Source organism: Raphanus sativus, chromosome 2, assembly GCF_000801105.2.
Source record: "Raphanus sativus cultivar WK10039 chromosome 2, ASM80110v3, whole genome shotgun sequence".
Classification (NCBI taxonomy): Eukaryota; Viridiplantae; Streptophyta; class Magnoliopsida; order Brassicales; family Brassicaceae; genus Raphanus; species Raphanus sativus.
In genome coordinates, this window is record NC_079512.1 from 65,059 (window position 1) to 86,372 (window position 21,314).

At 34.8% G+C, this 21,314-nt stretch overlaps 5 protein-coding genes and 1 long non-coding RNA gene across 6 annotated transcripts; 3 read left to right on the forward strand and 3 right to left on the reverse strand.

Moving 5' to 3' along the window:
- Positions 1-1,142: 1,142 nt before the first annotated feature.
- On the forward strand, positions 1,143-3,285 carry LOC108819595 (magnesium transporter MRS2-10). Its single transcript, XM_018592655.2, has 4 exons — positions 1,143-1,304; positions 1,508-2,715; positions 2,788-2,835; positions 2,922-3,285. The coding sequence occupies exons 2-4, from the start codon at positions 1,657-1,659 to the stop codon at positions 3,150-3,152; spliced, it is 1,338 nt and encodes a 445-aa protein (XP_018448157.2). The 5' UTR covers positions 1,143-1,304; positions 1,508-1,656; the 3' UTR covers positions 3,153-3,285.
- A 156-nt stretch (positions 3,286-3,441) lies between these two features.
- On the forward strand, positions 3,442-6,233 carry LOC108842633 (pentatricopeptide repeat-containing protein At1g80880, mitochondrial). Its single transcript, XM_018615613.2, has 3 exons — positions 3,442-4,072; positions 4,498-5,687; positions 5,761-6,233. The coding sequence occupies exons 1-2, from the start codon at positions 3,522-3,524 to the stop codon at positions 5,546-5,548; spliced, it is 1,602 nt and encodes a 533-aa protein (XP_018471115.1). The 5' UTR covers positions 3,442-3,521; the 3' UTR covers positions 5,549-5,687; positions 5,761-6,233.
- Positions 6,234-6,481: 248 nt separating this feature from the next.
- On the reverse strand, positions 6,482-8,811 carry LOC108842632 (putative receptor-like protein kinase At1g80870). Its single transcript, XM_018615612.2, has one exon. The coding sequence runs from the start codon at positions 8,712-8,714 to the stop codon at positions 6,669-6,671; it is 2,046 nt and encodes a 681-aa protein (XP_018471114.1). The 5' UTR covers positions 8,715-8,811; the 3' UTR covers positions 6,482-6,668.
- Positions 8,812-11,072: 2,261 nt separating this feature from the next.
- Positions 11,073-11,898, forward strand: LOC108843528 (phosphatidyl-N-methylethanolamine N-methyltransferase). Its single transcript, XM_018616746.2, has 2 exons — positions 11,073-11,381; positions 11,499-11,898. Exons 1-2 carry the CDS (start codon positions 11,137-11,139, stop codon positions 11,779-11,781), a joined length of 528 nt encoding a protein of 175 aa, XP_018472248.1. The 5' UTR covers positions 11,073-11,136; the 3' UTR covers positions 11,782-11,898.
- A 198-nt stretch (positions 11,899-12,096) lies between these two features.
- LOC108843527 (probable WRKY transcription factor 40) lies at positions 12,097-14,176 on the reverse strand. The gene is made up of 4 exons (XM_018616745.2): positions 13,928-14,176; positions 13,147-13,482; positions 12,659-12,775; positions 12,097-12,560 (listed from the first exon to the last, which is right to left on the reverse strand). Exons 1-4 carry the CDS (start codon positions 14,012-14,014, stop codon positions 12,216-12,218), a joined length of 885 nt encoding a protein of 294 aa, XP_018472247.1. The 5' UTR covers positions 14,015-14,176; the 3' UTR covers positions 12,097-12,215.
- Positions 14,177-19,457: 5,281 nt separating this feature from the next.
- Positions 19,458-19,963, reverse strand: LOC130507914 (uncharacterized). The gene is made up of 3 exons (XR_008942561.1): positions 19,919-19,963; positions 19,742-19,848; positions 19,458-19,678 (listed from the first exon to the last, which is right to left on the reverse strand). It is a non-coding gene; the product is annotated as an uncharacterized LOC130507914 (long non-coding RNA).
- Between the last annotated feature and the right edge of the window lie 1,351 nt (positions 19,964-21,314).

Consider the following 21,314-nt stretch of genomic DNA (forward strand, 5'->3'; position numbering starts at 1 on the left):
AACTGATATATGAGTACAATTATTTTTCTGTTTAGTATATCAAAGAATAAAAATTGACAAATAACAATTTTATGTTAAGTATATAAAAATGAAAAAAATATAATAGTTAAACATCAAAATCATATCAAAATTTTAAAATAGCAGATATCCAATACTTAAATATTGAGTAGCTTAACTCAAAATAAAGATACAAGTTACAAAATTTGTTTTAAAAAGCATTTTTCACATTTCCAAAACAAAATTACAAGCTTCTAAAGTGGAAACGCAAGTCTCCATTCAGTTTTTAAAATACAATTTTCAAAAACGAGTTTCTAATGAGTTTTTACGAGTTTCCAAAAGATTTTGATTCCAAAACTTTTTTGAAACGTATCTATATCTGAATTTTCATGCAACCTATGTGAATGTTTAAGAAATATTATGTTTACAATATCGGGAAATATTTTATTTATTAAAGATCAAAATAAATTGTAGTGATAATTTTAATTTTATAGAAAAACCGCGGCGTAGCGCGGGTGATTATCTAGTAAAAGTAGTTTCTCCAATCATGTGAATCTCAAACGTTAACCTGCAAGCAATAATACCATTGCTTTTAAAACTGTCATGGTCAAGTTCTCTGTTTTTTTGTTAAATCGAATGTTAGACCAAAATCATCATTGTTTTCAACTGGTAACTCAAACCAAAAAAGTCAATTTTAATTTTCATTTGCAATTTCTCCAAAAAGATTCCATTTTATAAAAGAAATTGCACGTTGTCATCTCATTTCTGTTAAATCAAATGTTAGACCTAATCATCATTCTTTTCAACTTGCTTCTTTATATTTTATATTGAAAAAATGTCAACAACTCAAAACAAAAATAAAATAAAAAGTCAATTTTGATTTTCTTTTGCAATCATTTAAAAAAATATTATTTTTTTCTAAAAAAAATTGCACGTTGTCATCATCTCAATCTAAGATATTTGTCGTATTAATTACTTAGTCGTCACGCTTAACTAATTGGACACAATTAATGATTCTACCGAACTTTTCTAGTGGTTAATATCATAGAAGGTAAGGTATCAATGGCAGTTTTAGTGTTAAACCGGTCTAAACCAACTAAAATCAGTTAATAACCGGTCTGCATTTCGGTTTTAAACCTCATTGTTGTCAACAAAGGGCTAAAGGTGCTTGATTTTTTTTTTTTTTTTTTGCTTCTTCCGCATTCACTCAATCAGATTAGTTAAGATTCCAATCCAACCAAGTCACTCTCGGAGGCAAAATCTCGATTCTGGTGTCAAGGGTTCCCCCATCTCGAGAATTTGGATGCGTAAGTGTGGTTTTTTCTGTATAATTAGAGACCTCTGTGATCATCTTTTCTCTGTTTTTTTTATGGTTCCGACACGATCCATCTGATTACAATACTTGTCTTGTCTTGTGGTGTATGACCTGTTTTCTATCGAAAGATTCCATCTTTGATCAAAATCTCTGAGACCCGCTTCCTCGTTTTCTCGTCTTTTTTCCTGATTACAGTTGTGTCTAGAACAGAGTAAGAACACCGAGATCGGTCTTGATCGGTTTGAATCTCCTTGATTCTGCATCTGATCATATCGAGACAGTCTTGTAATAAAAGTCAATTCCTTTTTTAAAGCATCTGGAGAGATTGATTATTTAGCAAAACAATGTCTGATCTCAAGGAGCGTTTGCTTCCACCAAGACCTGCCTCAGCTATAAACCTCAGAGGAGACACAGCAGCAGCGTCACGCCCTTCTGCATCAGGGAGACAACCTCTCCTCGGAGTAGTCGACGTCACGGGTCTCAAGAAGCGTGGACAAGGTCTCAAGTCCTGGATCCGCGTCGACACTTTCGCCAACACGCAGGTCATCGAGGTCGACAAGTTCTCTATGATGCGCAGATGCGACTTGCCGGCACGTGACTTGCGCCTGCTCGATCCTCTCTTCGTGTATCCCTCGACTATCTTAGGGAGAGAGAGGGCCATCGTTGTTAACTTGGAGCAGATCCGCTGTATCATCACCGCGGACGAGGTTCTGCTGCTGAACTCTTTGGATAGCTACGTGCTTCGGTACGTGGTCGAGCTCCAGCAGAGGCTCAAGGCGAGTGCTGTAGGCGAGGTTTGGAGTCAGGACAGCAACGAACTCGTCAGGAGGAGGAATAGAGACAGCAATAACAATGTCTTGTTTCAGAACTCGTCTCCTGATTATTTGCCTTTCGAGTTTAGGGCTCTCGAGATCGCCCTCGAAGCTGCTTGTACCTTCCTTGACTCCCAAGCTTCGGAGCTGGAGATCGAGGCGTATCCTTTGTTGGACGAGCTTACCTCGAAGATCAGTACTCTGAACTTGGAGCGTGTGCGTAGGCTTAAGAGCAGGCTCGTGGCGTTGACGAGAAGAGTTCAGAAGGTGAGGGATGAGATTGAACAGTTGATGGACGATGATGGGGATATGGCTGAGATGTATCTAACGGAGAAGAAGAAGAGGATGGAAGGATCTTTGTATGGTGATCAGTCTTTACCAAACGATGGTCTCTCTTTCTCTGCGCCGGTCTCTCCTGTTTCCTCTCCTCCTAGTTCCAGGAGACTTGAGAAAAGCTTGAGCATTGCGAGGAGCAGGCATGACAGTGCAAAAAGCAGCTCGGAAAGCGCAACTGAGAATATAGAAGAGCTGGAGATGTTGCTGGAAGCATACTTTGTCGTCATTGACAGCACTCTCAACAAGCTAACCTCAGTAAAAACATAAAAAACACCACTCCTTTTGTAATTTATTCATTATCTTTGTTTAATCCTCTGTTTTTCTCAGTTGAAGGAGTACATTGATGATACTGAAGATTTCATCAACATTCAATTGGTATATTATACCCTTTTCAAATCTTGATGATGCTTTTATACCTTTTGTTTTTGCTTAGAATCTATGATGTATGGTGGTGTTTGCAGGATAACGTGAGGAATCAGCTGATACAGTTTGAGCTGCTGCTGACTACAGCGACGTTTGTTGTGGCCATCTTTGGGGTTGTGGCAGGGGTATTTGGGATGAATTTTGAGATAGATTTCTTTGAACAGCCTGGTGCATTTAAATGGGTTTTGGCCATTACCGGAGTCTGTGGGGTTCTTGTGTTTTTGGCGTTCCTATGGTTCTACAAACGTAGAAGGCTCATGCCTCTGTGAGTGACATAACTGTCCCCAGAGATTTTCTAATTATTGTTGCTTTTTTATTTAAATCATCTGTGACCTTCACAAGATTGGAAACAGTGTTTCTAGAATAGGATATCATGAGAATGAAGCTTTTAACTTTGAGTCATTATCTATCTCCCTCCATTGCTCTTCTTGCTCTCATTTCCCATCTTGGTCGTTCCGACAACAACTACGAATCAGTCAGGTAGGTGTTTGATTTACGACCATCTTAAGTGGGCTTTTTATTTACTTAAGCCCATTAACAATGGAACCATCATCTTCCTCGTGTCTCACACAAGACCCAACGAAAGAACAGATTTTTCAAATAAACCATTCCGAAACCTCTCTCACTCCCAATGAGCTATGGCTGCGATCGTTGCGATTGCTAGGAAGCTAACCCGTACGCCACAGCTCTGGATTGTTCAACGCGCAGCGTCGAGATCGTTTTCAAACTCATCTGCTACCTTCTCTTCAGCATTCCATCGAACAGGTCGTGCGCGTTCTCAAATCTTACATTATCTCTATTCCAATGGCTTCTCCACCCAAGTCATCCACGAAACGTTTGATATCAACAAAGCAGTGGCTCCGTTGGAGAAGGGTTTGATTGATTTAGTCAGACAGGTCTCTGAGCTCGAGTCGGAGGCCGATGCCATGGCTTCTCTAGAGGAGTCATCCTTTGAACTCAATCATGATTCTTTCTACTCTTTGATCTGGGGATTAAGAGTGGAGTGGAGGCTTGCCTTTCTAGCCTTCAAATGGGGAGAGAGACGAGGCTGTGATGATCAGAAAGCTTGCGACTTGATGATATGGGTGTTGGGTAATCACCAAAAGTTCAACATAGCTTGGTGTCTGATCCGTGACATGTTTCATGTCTCCAGGGATACTAGAAAGGCCATGTTTCTCATGATGGACAGGTTAGTCTAGTCCCCTTTTGTTTTATTTGTGATCAAATGTTCAAGAAATTGTTAGGTGTAACTTTATAGAGTACTAGCAGTTAAGCAGATTATTTGAGGTTTAGGCATGAACAAATTATCTATTTATTTTTATATACGTTTATATTCACATTAGATTTAATTATAAAATTATTTTGATGAAATATTAAAATTACGCACACAAAAAAAATAAACTAGACAACTTTGTATATTTTTTTTTTAAAAAAATATTACTTATTTACGGTAATTTAGATTGAATTAGACCAGATTTAATCAAATTAAAATAGTTAAATCGATTTGTGTTGTATAAATTGGATTTTAAAGACGCTTAGACGCTTCGAAGAGCTGAGTTTTTAGAACATTGGTTGTGTGTGATATAGAAAGGTACTGAACTGGCATTGATGTAGGTATGCTGCTGCTAACGATACAAGCCAAGCTATTCGTACATTCGATATCATGGATAAGTTTAAACACATTCCTGACGATGAAGCGTTTCAAGGGCTGCTATACGCCTTGTGTAGACATGGGCACATTGAAAAAGCCGAGGAGTTCATGCTCGCTAGCAAGAAGCTCTTTCCCTTGGACGTCCAAGGATTCAACGTGATTCTTAACGGCTGGTGTAACGTTTGGACTGATGTGACTGAAGCGAAGAGGGTTTGGCGAGAGATGGGGAATTACTGTATAACCCCTAACGAGGACTCTTACGGTCACATGATCTCTTGCTTTTCTAAAGCTGGAAACCTTTTTGATTCTCTCAGGCTGTACGATGAGATGAAGAAACGAGGGTTTGTTCCCGGGGTTGAGGTTTATAACTCTTTGGTTTACGTGTTGACTTGTGAGAGTTGCTTTGGTGAAGCTGTGAAGCTTGTGGAGAAGATGAAGGAGGAAGGGTTGAAGCCGGATACAGACACTTACAATGCGATGATAAGGCCTCTTTGTGAGGTGGGGAAGGTTGAGGAAGCTAGGGATGTGTTGGCGACCATGATAAGCGAGAAGCTAAGTCCAACGGTTGATACGTTTCATGCGTTCCTCGAAGGTGTGAATTACGATCAAACGTTAGAGGTTTTAGGACAGATGAAGACTTCTTGTTTAGGTCCTAAGGAAGATACATTTCTCCTCATTCTTGGGAGGTTATTCAAGGAGAAGCAACCGGGGGATGCTTTGAAGATCTGGGCGGAGATGGGTCGTTTTGAGATAGCGGCAACTCCTGCTCTTTACTTGGCTATAGTAGAAGGGCTTTTGAGATGTGGGTGGATGGAGAAGGCCAGAGAGAAATACTTAGATATGGAAGCAAAGGGATTCCCAGGTAATCCTAAGCTCCAGAAACTTCTTGAGGAGCAAAAGGTGAAGGGGGTAAGAAAAAGCAAGAGGAAAGATCTTCAAAAAGTTGGTTCTCGAGGAGGCTATAGAGGTCAACGATCAGTATGCAAAAAGGAATCTGATAGGGGTAAGACTTGACGATTGTGATGAAATTATCACTCAAGTAAACTTGATTCTCAGGCCTCAGGGTCTCAACTCATCAAGAGCTGTGATGCATGCAATCTGTGTTCCATTTGGTTTCGTATGCTTTCTCTGCATCCGTTGTGCAGTTTTCTAGGTAATCTCTTTTCCCGATTACCATATTTTTGATCGTACCTTTGCTTAGCCTGATAATATCAATGAAACTGCAGGGCTAAACAGTCGCAAGCAATGCTAATTCAGGAATCTCTTTCCGGTTTACATGAAAGACGTTAGAAACTATATTGATTCTTGATTGTTATTGGCACTACACGTCCATTCATCTTCAACTACAGGAAATTTGAGTTCGATGTGTTATTATGATATGAACCAGACCACTCTAACAGGCAAATGCTGAGCTCGCTTTGTTTTGAAAGCTAGATCTTTAGGACTCTCTCACTGTCCAGCTTTGTCGTTTTCTGTGTTCTTTTGTCTTTGTTTTGTTTAGTTTATATAACTCATCTAGTCATCTGTCTCATTTAGGTTCTCATGAACCATGGTCCAGCTTTGTCGTTTTCTGTGTTCTTTTGTCCTTGTTTTGTTTATAAAACTCATATGTGTCATTTAGGTTCTCATGAACCATGATGATTGATATGACCTCATTTACTTACTCGTGATTTCATGAACCATGTTGATTGATATGGCCCTTGGATTCTTTTTTAAATGTTGCAAATTTGCATGCCACATTTCAAGTCACCATCATTCTCCTCCATAAAGAAAAGTTATGGGACCCTTTGATTTATGACTAGTTTACTTTAGTTGCAGCTGGCAAGCTAAATATCTATTGCTTAGTTGCTTTTTTAATTTTTCTTGCTTGGTTATCATTGAGAGTATGCATGCACTTTGGGGGGTTTTAGGCATTTCATTCAATACTGCAATTGAGAAATGTCCTAATTAGAAACTGCAGCTGAACTATGATTTTGATATACATTCTTCTGCGTTTTGATGGAGTTTACAAACATTACAACATAGCACAATTCTCAATAGAACCCTCTTTTTAAGTTACACTCAAACAATTTTCAGAAAGGAAACACCAACATAAAAATCAGAACTAATAATACTCTGCAATGCTCTCTCTGTTTTAGCTTCTCCGCTTTGATCTACTGCCATAAATTTTTGCAGGAGGCGATGGCGAAAACTCGAAAGCAGCTGCTGAAATCTCCATTTCACCTCTCAAGATCCTCACAACTTCACTAATATCAGGCCTTAACTCAGGCGCTTTCTGCAGACAAGCCAAAGCCAAGTTAATGCACAGTCCTGCTTCTTCCTTGTTATACAAATCCTTCAATCTCTCGTCCACCAGCTCAAGAACGTTCCCTGACTGAGCCAACTGCCTACACCAGCTCACCAAGTTGGCTTTCTCAAGCTTCATCGGCGATGCAAGGACGTGCAAAGGCCTCCTACCTGAGATGATCACTAGAATCAGTACTCCGAAGCTGTAGATATCTCCTTTCTCCATCAAGTAACAGCAACCTCCTCCTCCGTACTCTGGCGCTATGTAACACAATGTCCCTCTCATGCTCGTAGTGCTGCTTAGCTCTCTGCTGAACAAGTCTCCACTCCACATCTCGCTCCCTATTGATTTGTTCTTCTTCTTGTTCTTGTTGTTGCTGCTGCTGCTGCTTTTCCTTCTCCATCCTCTTCTGAAGCTGAACTCTCCAGCAGCTGCTTCTCCTCCTTCTCCTCGGTCTTCCACGGTGTTTTCGCCTTTACCGTGGAAGCAGTAACGAAAATGTGGGACTCTTAGACGGTTCTTGAACTTGACTCTCAAGACTCTGATCTTGTTTTTGTTGTTATGTTCTTCCTCTTTCCACCATTCCTCCATGTTCCTATGCTTTTTCGATTTTTTGTGTGTCTCTTCCTCTGCAAACTTCTCTTGCAGAGTATCAAACCTAGATTCATTCAGACCAGACTCTGCTTTATCTACTGTCCTAGTAGAAACTCCCAGCTCAGGAGTAGTGCTAATGGTGATCTTCTTCTCATCATTATCCCAATCCGGATTCTCCTCGGTGTTGTTGTGAATCTGACTCCCTATCCATTCCCTGACGTAATCTTTACTACACAACTCACCACTTCCCTCTTGCTTCCACCACCAATCTCTCCCCCATTGCTTCCCCAAATCAAGAACCGAGTTAGGACTCACATTCATCTCCTCATTCTCCTCAACCTCTTTTCCTCTCCCCTCGCCTTCCTCCATAGCTAAGTTCATCGCCTTGATGTTACGGCTCGTCCTGCTGTTCTTGGAAGACGAGGAAGCTTGCAGAGCAAGAGAGAAATCAACAACCTCATGATGATGCGTTGGAGTACCAACGCCTGTCTGAGGAGTGCTCTCAGAAAGCTCTTGACTGAACAGATCAACACCAACCCCATAACCTCCTTCCTCCTCCACTTTCACTCTAGACAAACCAAAGTCCGAGATCTTTGCCCTAAACTCACAATCAAGAAGGACATTACTCGGCTTAATATCTCCATGAATCACCGGTGGGTCACACCCGAAATGCATAAACTCGAGCGCTTTCGCAACGTCGAGAACGATACTAAACCTCCTCTCCCAGCTCAAGCACGAGCCACCACCATCTTCATTAAAAAGAAGCTCTTGGAGACTCTTGTTGGGCATATACTCGTAAACCAAGAACCTGTGGTGGTGGTGATCCTTCTCGTCGAAGCAGTAGCCCAAAAGGGTCACGAGAAAAGACGATTTTAGCCCTCCCAGGATCTGCAGCTCGTTCTGAAACTCGGCCTCTGACTGGAGAGAGAGGCTGTCGAGTCTCTTCACCGCGAAGAGCTTCCCGTCTCTCGTGATGCCTCTGAAGACTGTCCCCGAGCCGCCCTTGCCGATCACGTTGGCTTCGTCGAAGTCGTTGGTCGCTAGCTTGAGCTCTTTGTAAGAGAAGAGCTGGAGCTTTGACGACGGTGACGACGAGGAGGAGGCGTCGGCGGCGACGTCGAAGAAAGGGATGGTTCTTGAGCAGCGGTTGAGGAGAGATGACCAGAGGTGGTAGATGAAGTAGATGAGTGCGAAGAAGATGAGGAGAGAGGATGAGACTGTGAGGATCAAGAAGAGAGCTCTTGTTCTGTTGTTGTTGAATGGTTTTGGTCGGAGGATTGGGTTTTGTCTTGAAGGCATCTCTCTCTCTCTCTCTCTCTTCTCTGTTTCTTTGCAATTTGATTCTGAACATTCGGTTATCTCTGCTGAATCTAGTCGTTGAAAATGTCTCTAGACTTGTTTTCTTTATTAATTTCTTTATTATTTATACAGTTTACTTTTTTTAAAAAATAAAACGGTATATTTTAAGTTTTTTTTTCTTATAAAGATTATATAATGAGAAAATCGAGGTTCAAACTGCGTAATAATTACTTTTAGGAGAAAGGGTTAAACAATAGTGGAAGGATTTGACAAAAATATAAGAAGACAGAAAAAGTTGTACTTTAATAAAAAAAAAAGTTAGGAAATGATAATGTTGTTTTTAAATGATGATTGTTACTTGCTTTTGGGGTAGTGGATTATATAGTGATGTTTAAGATTGGACTTTAATTTGTTAATTTGTATTTTTTTTGTCCTGGTCATTTTATCTGCTAGATTAGATTGGGATTATATTTGTTTGCTAAAGAAAAAGTTTTAAATTATATTTTGGATAAGTAAGAGAAGAGATTAATTTGTTAGTTAACGAGATTCAAGCAACGAAAAAAAAGTTGTTAACGAGTTCAGAGGCGAAGTGTTCAAGATCCGCTTTGACTGCTTTGAAAGCTATGCATATATATTGATTTTGTAATTTTGCCCCAATATCTTTAAAACATGCATATCCCACCCAACTTTTGTAGTCTTGTCTCTACGATGCACATAAAAATATGCATAAGAACAACAGCTTTGATCAACACTTGCCGTTGAGAGAGACATTGTAGCTGTTTGGCAAAATGTGCACGAATCGTAAACATTGCAATGGATTTCTTCTTTTTTTTACTTCAAGAGATATCAATATGAAGTTTCACATTTTTAAATCCTTTTTTTTTTACTTCAAGAGATATCAATATGAAGTTTCACATTTGCAAATATGTGAATAAATAGTAATATATGTGTAGCAAGTGGCAGCATTCTATCTTGAGATATTTTAGTGTGGGTTAGCATGTTGTTAATTTGGTTTAAGATTCAAAGGTTTTAATTTTTAGGTTTTTGCTTACTTGTAGATGTCAAACTCCAGAAACTTCATGCATGTCAGTCCAATCACATTAAGAATTGAATGTGAATGAAAATAATATGTATAAATGGTAATATTTTACTTTTGAATTAGTTTATGAATATGAGTTAGGTATATTACTACTAGAGAATAACTAATGTGTCATGACAAATATAATGTTTAAGTTCATAAGAAACCAAAAACTCTATGGGATAGGATGTCCCATTCTTTTGTGTTATGATAAAGTCGTAAGTGGATGTTTTGTAGGCCTACAATGCCATGTGCACTCAGATTTTGAATTTTATTTCGTTTTACAAGAAAAGAATAGTAACAAAGAGAGTGAGTCAAGTCATGTATAAAAAGAATCTCCACTGACTTTTTTGTTGTGTTGCGTTCTTACAATGTTCAATTTTCATTGAACAATTGCTATCATTCATATTGTTTTCTTTTTAAATATTGGTGGAGAAGACAGTAGACATGATTAAGTCCTCTTCGTAATTCGATTGAGTCTCTTTTGTCTTTCCTGATCTTTAGCAGTTTGGCGTGTGACCTTTTTGGTATTTGCTTCTTGTATATACATACTATAAAAGGATATTTAGGTTACTATAAGAGAAACCTGTATATAAATTATAGTACATTTATACAAACTTGTTTATTTTCACTGGAAGATTAGACTGATATTTAGTCAAAAAAGAAAGAAAGATTACACTGATACTAAACCAATAATTGAACATGGTTTTATCTCCAAACCTGTGGCCATTAGACTCCCAGAGCCAAAAGGCCATAAGGAGTGATCTGTTGGTTCAACTTCTAGATTGCGTTCCACCTTATTGGCATCAAGATTTGCGGCTAACGGGGATTTTACAGAGTAATTTATCTAAGTACTTAGAATGTTCTCTTTATATATAAAACTTTAGACCAGAACCGATCATATGACATTCTCGTGCCAAAACTTCTTTATAACTCGTTTTGTTCTAATTGTCAAGTAATAAGGATAATTCGGATAAAAATTGAACTATTTAGATATTAAAATATTTTAAGATAATTTGGATAGTTTAGATACTTTTTGATAATTTGTATTTTTAAATGCTTTTGGATAATATTCAAATTATAAATATATATAATTAAAAATATTATATCGTTTCTATTTGGTTTTCGGTTTGGTTATTTTCATTTTTTTTTTTGTTAATATTTGTAACACCTGTTTGGTTATTTTAGATATTAAAAATATCAGAGGTTTTGGATATGAGAATGTACCGGGCCAAAAACTATATAGGCCCATTCATAAACCCAAAATCAGGTGTGTGAACGAAACTCATCAGATATTGTCGGGGGAGAGGAACGGAACGGAACTCAGCAAAACGTAAAATCGAAATGGGTATAGTAGCAGCGATGGGAGTGTTGTTGCCATTCCCTTTCTACTGGTGGCTATGGACGAATCCTCAGTCATGGGTCAATCTCTGCGGCCAAGGAAGAGACCCTTCCACGGCGATGGCGCGTGTCTCTCACGTCCTCAAGGCTGCTCAACTCCTCTCTCTCTTCTCCGTCGCCTCTCTCTCCTGGCCTCCTCCGCTCTACTTCTGGCCCCTCATGGCCTTTGGCCAGTTTCTCAACTTCAGGTCCCCAATCGAAATCGAAATCGAAATCGAATCGAATGTGTAGATAGATATTGATAGAAAGTAGGAATCTTTAGTCGCAATTTCTTGTCTTAAAAAAGGTGTGACATATCTTTGCAGGGTATATCAACTGTTAGGTGAAGCTGGAACATATTACGGTGTTCGGTTCGGGAAGAGTATACCTTGGGTTACAGAGTTTCCATTTGGGGTCATCAGAGATCCACAGTATGTTGGGAGCATCATGTCTTTGTTGGCTTGTCTCTCTTGGGTTCCGTTCCAGTACATCCTCCTCTGGTGCCTTGGTTATGTTTTCATGATGCTTGTCGAGTCAAAGGAGGATCCAAGTGCTCGTGCCAAATCCGTCTCCTCATGTTCTTGGCATAAACCATTAGTTAATAGATAGCTTCACTCCCATCTTTCTTGTTTTGACTGTTTCTGTTCTCAGCTTTGTACCCAAACTGGTTTTACAGTTTCGTGGAGACTTTATACATTTTTTTGTTAAATCAAAACTTTAGGGCAAGTGCTGTGACTGTGAGTAATAATATTAATCAAAAGTATAATATATGTAACAAACATAAAACCAGTAGTGAGTTCCTGGTTCAGACATTAAGAATATACATATCCAAGGAAGACGAATGTACATACATAGTTAGTTTGTTAATCAGTTATGTGTTTGCATTTGTATACATGTTCTTGTTGTCAAACTAGGTATTGGAGATTGCATGAAAATGATTACAATGTTACATTTTTAGTATCGGAAGTGATCATATGATCTTCTCTCTCTCTCTCATATGCCAAGTTCAATCTAAAAAGACACTAACAGAATTTGAAACTAAATTATTTATCGGTCTGATTCTGTTGGTGCAATCTACCGGTAACAGCTGCTGCTAATGCTGCTGTGAAGTTAGGATCTTTTGTCAAGGAAGAGGCCATTTGCTCCACCAGAAGTTTCTGAACTTCTGGAAAATCTATTCTTGATGGGCTTGTCACATTCTTGGATTCAGTCAAATCGATGCTAGTCACAGGCTCAGCCAAGCTCCTACTTCTGTTGGCTGCAGCAGCTGGACCACCAAGAGAACGGTTTAGGCCACTGTTTGAATCGATATGCGACGGCATTGGATGGTTATGTTCCCCCTCATAAGTTGCAACTAACACGGACTGATCCTCCACACTTCTTTGAACCTAAAGACAAAACAAACACAAAAATCATAATAAGATTAACATGCCTAACAAGCAAATTTTATTGATTTTTTTTTCTTAATCCTGATTAGTAGTAGTACCTTCTTTTTGACAGTACAGCTTGGAGCACAAGCACATTTGAAGTAAGCTCTTGGAGAAGGATTGTCTCTAGTCACCTTCTGTCCATATTTCCTCCATTGAAACCCATCTTTCACAACCTATAAGCAATAACTTCTATAATCAATACACTATATAGTGAAGTTTGTATATATAGATATCAAATTTAATACTTCCTCCTTTTTTAAATAAATGACATTTTAAAATTTTTTGTTTAAGACTATACGGTTTTAGTATCAGTATGTAATTAGTTAATTTCTGTGCAATATGACTATTATATCATGCATCTATGTTTTATTGGTTAAAATGTTTTTTTTTAAATTTTTATTGGTTAAAATGTTATTAGATAAAAAAAATTAATGATGTTTTTTGTTTAAAAGATATACAATATACAATATTTTTTAGTTTGTGTGCATAAATCCAAAAAGTCATTTAAAGAAAATGGAATGAGTAGTTTTTATGAAAAACTTACAAGGGTAGTGTCTGAAGCTTCGGTCTTGTAATAAACCCTTGAGACTTTCTCCTTAGCAACTGTCTCTTCTCTTTGCTTCTTACACAGATACTGATCATCTTGATCCGTAGAGCTACTCTCGGACACTCCACCGACCACAGCCGAACTATTTGTGTCATCTCTCGTTGGAGATTTGCGTTTCTTGGGAGGACTGACTTGGTCTCTCTCGGTCTTGTTAACATATTCCATAAGCTGTTTTCTCAAGACGTTGTACTTGTCACACATTAAAGTTAGCATTTCTGAGAGCTTCTTGTTCTCAGCATTCATTCGGTTTAATTCATCCACCAAAGCAGTTGTCTGCAATTAATCATATGCATATTGCATGAAGTTAGTAACCAAATTTGTTAACATATTTGCTGTTAAAATCAAATTTCAAGAACTCGACATATAAATCAGTAGCTACTATTTTTTGGTTAAAATACTATCAATTTTTTTTTTCAAGTTTATAAATATAAAGTATATCTAAAAAACTTTTAATTTGTGTATACATATATATACTATATGTGCGTATGTAAAGATTTTTACATATGTAAATCTGTAGATAGTTGCGATCGTATATAAAATATTTAGACATTTTTTTTGTAAAAAAATACACGTGTTCTTAAAAATGAAGTACTAATAACAGTTTCCATGAATATGTTTTTTTTTAAAAGATAGCCATGAATATATATGTTTTGTAAGTGAATCTTTTTGAAAATGTAAATTAAGGGATCAACAATACATTGATATGAGAGAAGCATACCGTGGATTCTTCTTCAACTCGCATACGAGTAACACCTATAGTGAGATCTAAAGAAGTATCGACCAAAGACGATGGGTACTGGTCCATGGATGTGTACGATGAATCTTCTTGGATCTTAATTCTTGATGTAAGCTTAGAAAGAACGTTGAGAGATTTGTAGTAAGAGTTCGATCTTATTTTTATTTTATTTTTTAAGAGTTCGATCTTTTTGACTTCTTTTTTCTCTTCTGGGATTTGTGGAAGAAGGAATGGTTTTTGATTCTATATATAGAGAAGTGTTGCGAGGAAACTCGGTGGAAAGAGAGAGCATGTGCTTTTCATTTTCATGCAATAAACTAATAATGGTCTTATCAATATTCCTTTTACTTTTAGTCTTTAGACTCTCGACTCGTCTTCTCTTGGGTCCACACTCGCACACGTATCTGGTCCAATCCTTAGACCACCCCCATTAGAGCATGATTAACCCTAAGAGCTAAAATGTGGCTCTTAATATTTTTTTAGTAATTAATGATGGTTAAGAGCTTGTAGTTAAGAGACACCTAAATTTGTGTCCTCCATTGCAAGTTTTTTAAGTAAAGGTTCTTAAAAAAAATTGAAAGAACATGAGAAGAAAGAAAGAACTTGAGAATAAACATTTGATCTTGTGAATACACTTTCATTATCCATATCATTTATACAAGTTTCTGATAATATCACCTAACTTAACTGAAACATTATATTAATAAAAACTTCATCTAAGAAACACCACACCACTGAAACAAGACAACGGGAAAGCAACTTACGGGATGAAGAAGATGTCCTACTACACTGTTCAGAAGCTGAAGATTCTTCTTCCTGTGAAACGTCACCTGCTTCGCCTTCACCTGCCTGTTCTTCACGTCGACCTTGTTCCCGCACAGAACGATGGGGATGTTCTCACACATGCGGCAGAGATCAAGTATTTGCTCAGGTAGACCAATACCATCTTCAGCCTGTAAAAACACATGTGCAAGAGCCAAGCTTTAAGCTTTCAAATTCATCAACAATAAGAAGAGCAAGCGTTTCCTGATCAAACTTAAAGAAATATTGCACATGATTTTGATTCCTCATTAAGCATAGAACAAAATCAAAAACTTAGCTGCTGGACAAACAACTAAAGACAGAGTCATGGAGGAGAGAAACAAGCTCGTGCTTGCTCATCCTGTGGAAACATGACAGTAAACACACACACTATAAATAACAAAAGCTACAAATAAACCCAACAACATAGAGAAAGTGAACTCCCAACAACAACAAGAAAATAAGCTTGAAGCTGACATATATAACACAACAACAACAAGAGACTGAGGCAGGAGAGTATATCTAACTAGAGATTCAAGAAAAAGATTGAACTTTTAACATACCCATTCGATGCTTCCTCATCACTGAACCTTCTCAAGGTAATGCAAAACAACGAGAATCAGGGTTTCTTCATCACAAATTAAACAGAGAGAAAGACGGCGCAAGGATGCGGTGAGGTTTATGCTTTTAAATCAATCAAAAATTAAACTCAATCAATCAAATATAATTGAGTGATTGAGAATCAATCTGGAAAAAGAAGAAGAAGAAGACTCACCCACCAACGAGCGAGGAGGACGAGACGGTCTCCATTGTTAATGTCGACGAGAGAGGAAGAGAAGAGAGAAAGAGAGGAAGAGAAGAGACAAAAGACTTCAGATCTTTTTCCATGCGACACGTGGCCATAAGAGTTGCCCCTTCCAAGTCTTACGCAAGAGGCGAGTCTTGGGCTTTCTTCTTTTTTTAATATTTTTTTTATTATATTTATTCTAAGAGGTTTGTTAAAAGTCAGCGATAATGCTGCTCTTACAAAGCTTTTATGGGGTTCTAATAATTAAAAGAAAATAAAAAAAACAAAAGAAAATAGGTAAGAGAATAAGAAGAGCTCTAATTTAGAGACATTTGGGAGCTGTCTCTTAACCCTTTATACCACTTGTCAACATATAAGTAGTTCTTGTATTTATTTCACATTTAAATTTAGTTAATTAAGCAAAATTAATTAAAATAATAATATATTTTTATTAAGAACCAATTTTTTAGATCCCATGCGATAGAGGTGATCTTAGTACCACTATTCGTTTACTAAATTTAATTATCTATGTTCTTGAATTTTATTTTGTATAGTTGGTTGACATTCTTTTTACCTAACAGACATAATGTATATGATTGGTTCTGATGTCTAATATCTATAATTATAAGATTATCTCCACTTTTTCCTTTTGAGATGTTTGTTACTATTTTCTTACGTTTCATAACAATGTCCAAACCGAAACTAACTCTCCAACATAATCAAATTAATATTCTTAGTTTTCTTACAATTTACACATTGACTATAGTCTATAGCCAGCCGTAGTTGAAGACTTACTAGGAAAATTCGAATTCTAATCTCTAGACCCGGATGTTAGATACTTTTAAACTACTAGACATCTTCTGTGAAGTATATACATTGAAGATTGAAAAAAACTAACATTATATGTTTCTGGAAGGCTGGAAGGCAGGAAGGCGTTTTTATTGATTAGTTGGTTTACATATAACAAGTCTACTTTAATTATCGAATACGAACTATTTACATTATATGTTTCAGGAAGACAAGGACTTGACGTTTTAAAGCTCGATTGGCACAACATTATCATAATCTAATCTATTAAAACAGGAGTACAATTAAAAAATATCCCTGAATTTTTCTCAAAAATTACAATTTTATGCCACTGATTAAAACACATTCCTTTTATACATTCTCTAATTTAAAATTTGCTAAACCCATTCTGTTGACATTACCGTAAAGTTATGGGTTTGATTTCGAATTGTATAATATTCTTTTGGGCTTATTATACGTGGCCCATACCATTCACAATATGTATTATTCCAAAACCAAAACGATAAAAACCTATGACCACTTTTGTTTTGAACACATCCTATGACCATTTTCTTTTATAAATTAGCTAACCTATTACAAACCAAAGATTGATGATAAATTAGTAAAAAAGAACACATTATTTGTAATTTACATTTGATAGTGTTTCTTCATACAAAACAATGATCTAACCAATAATATGTACATAAAGGTCAGATAAAATAGTCAATTAACATTACTTATATCAGTTTTGACTATACAGACGAACATAGTGCATATTGGTCTAAGATATAATAATAGCGATTTTATGGTTTAGCCGATATATGATTTCTTTAAAATACTTTGTTATGTAAGTTAGTATAATAAAGATATCACTATATTTTATCTGAGTACAAAATCTATATTAGTTATGTTTTTTTCCTTCCAAACCTCAAAACTCTATTTTTTTTATTAGCCGTTGAAAGTATTTTTTCTGTTTTGTTTCCCAAAAAATACATGGGTTTTGATTCATGTTTAATGTACATGACGATTTAAGTACATATTTTTTCTTGATAACAAAATGACCCAATTATTCAATTTAAATTATATGTTCTTAGTAAAATAAGCAAAAATATGTATCTATTTTTGTATGTAGTATTGTATTAATTATTACAATACTACATATATTTATTTTTCAGGACATTTAAATTGAAATTTTTTTAAATGAAACCAAACTAGCTTTATCTAATATATAAAATATTAATTATAAGAAGATAGAGATATATTTATTGATTTACAAGATAGACAAAACAATGCATAAATGAATAAATTAGTGTTTAGTAAAATTTAAAATGAAATGTATTTAAACTATAAACGTTTCTAATCATTTTTCATATTCTGAAGTAGATTTCAAATTAATAAAATCTAATCTAAATTATATTTTAAATTATAGTAATGTATTTAAGAATTTTGTTATATAAAATTAAATATGAATAATAGTAGCGAGGAGACACGAATCAGATTGTAGAATATAACTGTTTCGTCTCCCATTCTAGAGGTGTAAAAATCATTCTTAAAAAATGAAAAATACAATTGACAATTACAAAATTAAATGTACAAATGCAAATGATACCGTTATTATGTTTGGAAATACCTAAACTTAAAATTTATATAAAAAATATAAATTTATTTACTACTAATTATATAAAAAATATCAGCGTATAAAAAATAAAAATAAATACCCGTGCGGACGCACGGGTCAAAATCTAGTAAACATTATGTTTGTTATTATTCAATCAATATTTATCACAAAACTATTTAAAAAATATTTATAAAATGTTAATGTTCTCTAAATATTTTTGCTCAATGCTTTCATATGAAGCTTTTGGTAAAATATTTGCACTTAGAATATTTTTTTTTTTTGTAACAGGGCTTTCATATTAAAAATGCTTAAAGAAAATACAAGATACGAATTTTCACTCGTAAGTTTTAAAAAGTAGTGCAACAAGTAGAGTGGGCATGGAGACCCTAGAGAAAGATTCACTCATGAATCTTAAAAGCGAAGATATGAAGACAATAACTAGTGATTAAGGCCCCCTCGGTCGTACCGCGGCCTCGTTTGCACTTAGAATATATAAAAACAAATAATTATATATAATTAACTTATTTTTATTTAATAATATAAAATATGTTTATAATAAAAAATAAATTTATATTTTAACTTTTAAAAAGAAAAATATTTCACATTTAAATATAATATAATTTATATAATTACACATATCATTCCTTATTTTAATAAAAACATATCATAATATATATTATATAATTAACTATTTTTATTTAATAATATAACAATTATGTTTATAATCAAAAATAAAACTAAAATTTAAAAATTAAAAGTTGCTAATTAAATATTATACCTTTTAAAAAGAAAAATATTTCATTTAAAAATATAATATAATTTATATAATTACAAATATCATTCACTATTTTTAATAAAAACATAACATAATATATATTATGTATTATAAAACAAACATATCTATATTATTTAGAAATAAATAAATAATATGTCATATATTAAATATATTGTTGCAATATGATAATATATTGTTGCAATATGATAATATATTGTTGCAAATATACAACTGCAACAAAAATGTGACAAATTTTAACTTCTTGCTGTTTGTATGTTGCAAATTCATGTTTGTCGCATATATGTTGCAAATTAGCAACAAATTGAGTTGTTGCTAAATCTGTCATAGTTTTGCAACAAATTTTTTTATAGCAACTTTGTTGTATATTTACAACATACTTAAATAGTGGCAAACCATTGCTACTTAAAATAATAGCAAATAATATTGCAAAGTTGCAATTATTTTTCTTGCAATTTAATAGTTTTTAATGCAAGAAAATGTATATAAATTTTTGGTATAATTATAACGTATGGATGCAACTTAAAATTGTTATAAAATTTGCTCAATAAAGTCTACATCGAGTGTTGTGGCAAATTTTTCTATAATTATTTTTAAATAATATATCTGGTGCATATATATTTTGTCTATAGTTTTTTTGTGGTTAACAAATAATATTAGTATATTATCAACTGGGTTGCATAACTGATTATTTTAGTATTTTGTTACAATAATATTAGATGTATTATTATTTTTTACAGTGAATATATACAATAACAAAAAAAACAAATGACCAACTTTATTAAATAAAGTAAAATATTAAAAATTTAAAACGATGCATTATTAGAAGTTAGCTCTTCTTTTAGGATATCATCTTCAAGCATATCATCAGCTACAATTTTTTCAAATCTTTCAGTAATTAGCATGGTCCTTTCATCTTCAAGCATATGATCAGCTACACGCTTAAACCTATAAACAAAAATAAAAGTATAACAAGCCGTTCATATTTATAATATATATTCTTCTTTTTACCACAATGATCCATTCATTTCTGAAAGATTGAGAACATCTAAGACAATCAATGCTTGGACTGCTACTTGCTGATGATCCTCATTTGTCATGTGATTCATCTGGAAAAACTACAAAATCAAAATAACACTTAAAAGAAAATTAACAAAGAATAAATAGAGGACACAAGAACAAAATTACTGGAAATGAGTTGCTTTTAAAGAAAGTTCCCGTCAAAGAATTACGTGCAGAAGTCAATAAATTGTTGAAGCACCATATAAGCTGTATATATAATGAAAACAATAAAATCTTAACTATCTCGATTCTCGATATATACTTATCTTTTTAATTTAATATTTTCTCAACAAACTAAAGTCAAACTGTAAATAAAATATAAGACAGAAACAAAATTTGACTAAAAAAAATATATTCTAGTAGTTCTTTTTTGGTTAAAAAATATATTTTAGTAGTTGCAAGCTCCTCCTGCAATTCCTAGATCCATAAAAAATTGATTCATTTGATTCAGTTAGTATACACAAAATAAGACGTTACTACAAAATTTATTTGAACCATTTCTAGTTTTAGGCTTATCATACTTTCCCATGAGCCATTTAATAAATTTTCAAATGAAAAACCAAAAATTTAGATATTATAGGCGTGGGGTTAAGTTGTTGTGTTATTGAAATCAAAGGTGAACTATGAAGGTTGTGTACGGAGAGTAGGCGTGGGCATTCGGGTCTTCGGATCAGGTTCGGGTCGGATCTTATAGAGTTGAGTCTTTCGGGTCCTGAAAATTTAGATCCATCTAAGTACCTGTAATTTTTCGGGTCAGTTTCGGGTCGGGTCTTGTCGGATCCGGATCAGTTCGGGTCCATAATTCCGATACCTGTAAAATACCCGTAATTTTTCGGATGTAGATCGGATTTGGATATTTAGAATCTGAAAAATACATGACATACTCAAACTCACTCAAGTTTAATTTATATTTGTCATATATATCTAAATATTCACAAAATAACTTAAATTAAACTATTAATAATTAACATAAAATATTTTTAAACTCTAAAATTTATTTTTTAAAGCTTCATATTATTTAAAAATGTTACAAAATAATAATAAATATTGTTAATAAAAGATATTTCAACTAAATAAAAAATAATTATATAAAACATAACACAAAAAGATCATAGTTTTGAATATACATGTTTTTAAGTCAGGTATAAATCGGTTCTTTTCGGGTCCGGGTCTATTCAGATCGGTTCTTTTCGGGTCTGGATCTATTCGGATAAAAGAAATTTAGACCCAAAAGGTACTTGTAAACTTTCGGTTCGGGTTTGGATCGGGTATTTTCGGACCGGTTTCGGGTCGGGTCTTTGAGTCCAGGTTAAAATGCCCACGCCTACGCAAGAGGATGCTTTGGGTTTCAAAAGGGAACGAATCCTGATGAAACAAGAGGCACTTCATGTATTGAAGAGAATAACTATTAGTCACATGTTTTCCCACATATTTTTTATATTTTTCTTTTTTGCAAATTAGCAATGATTAAAAAGTGTTGAAAGTTTCTTGCGAAACTTGCAAGATATTTGTTTATGTTGCA

What these genes read in the sequence shown, in the direction of transcription:
- LOC108843528 (XM_018616746.2), top strand. Translation starts at nt 11,137, where the DNA reads ATGGGTATAGTAGCAGCGATGGGAGTGTTGTTGCCATTCCCTTTCTAC. An exon ending in GGCCAGTTTCTCAACTTCAG is followed by an intron (nt 11,382 to 11,498) that starts GTCCCCAATCGA and finishes ATATCTTTGCAG; the next exon opens with GGTATATCAACTGTTAGGTG.
- LOC108842633 (XM_018615613.2), top strand. Translation starts at nt 3,522, where the DNA reads ATGGCTGCGATCGTTGCGATTGCTAGGAAGCTAACCCGTACGCCACAG. An exon ending in ATGTTTCTCATGATGGACAG is followed by an intron (nt 4,073 to 4,497) that starts GTTAGTCTAGTC and finishes GCATTGATGTAG; the next exon opens with GTATGCTGCTGCTAACGATA.
- LOC108843527 (XM_018616745.2), bottom strand. Translation starts at nt 14,014, where the DNA reads ATGGACCAGTACCCATCGTCTTTGGTCGATACTTCTTTAGATCTCACT. An exon ending in AAGCTTCAGACACTACCCTT is followed by an intron (nt 12,776 to 13,146) that starts GTAAGTTTTTCA and finishes TATTGCTTATAG; the next exon opens with GTTGTGAAAGATGGGTTTCA. An exon ending in GCTGTACTGTCAAAAAGAAG is followed by an intron (nt 12,561 to 12,658) that starts GTACTACTACTA and finishes TTTTGTCTTTAG; the next exon opens with GTTCAAAGAAGTGTGGAGGA.
- LOC108842632 (XM_018615612.2), bottom strand. Translation starts at nt 8,714, where the DNA reads ATGCCTTCAAGACAAAACCCAATCCTCCGACCAAAACCATTCAACAAC.
- LOC108819595 (XM_018592655.2), top strand. Translation starts at nt 1,657, where the DNA reads ATGTCTGATCTCAAGGAGCGTTTGCTTCCACCAAGACCTGCCTCAGCT. An exon ending in CTCTCAACAAGCTAACCTCA is followed by an intron (nt 2,716 to 2,787) that starts GTAAAAACATAA and finishes TGTTTTTCTCAG; the next exon opens with TTGAAGGAGTACATTGATGA. An exon ending in ATTTCATCAACATTCAATTG is followed by an intron (nt 2,836 to 2,921) that starts GTATATTATACC and finishes TGGTGTTTGCAG; the next exon opens with GATAACGTGAGGAATCAGCT.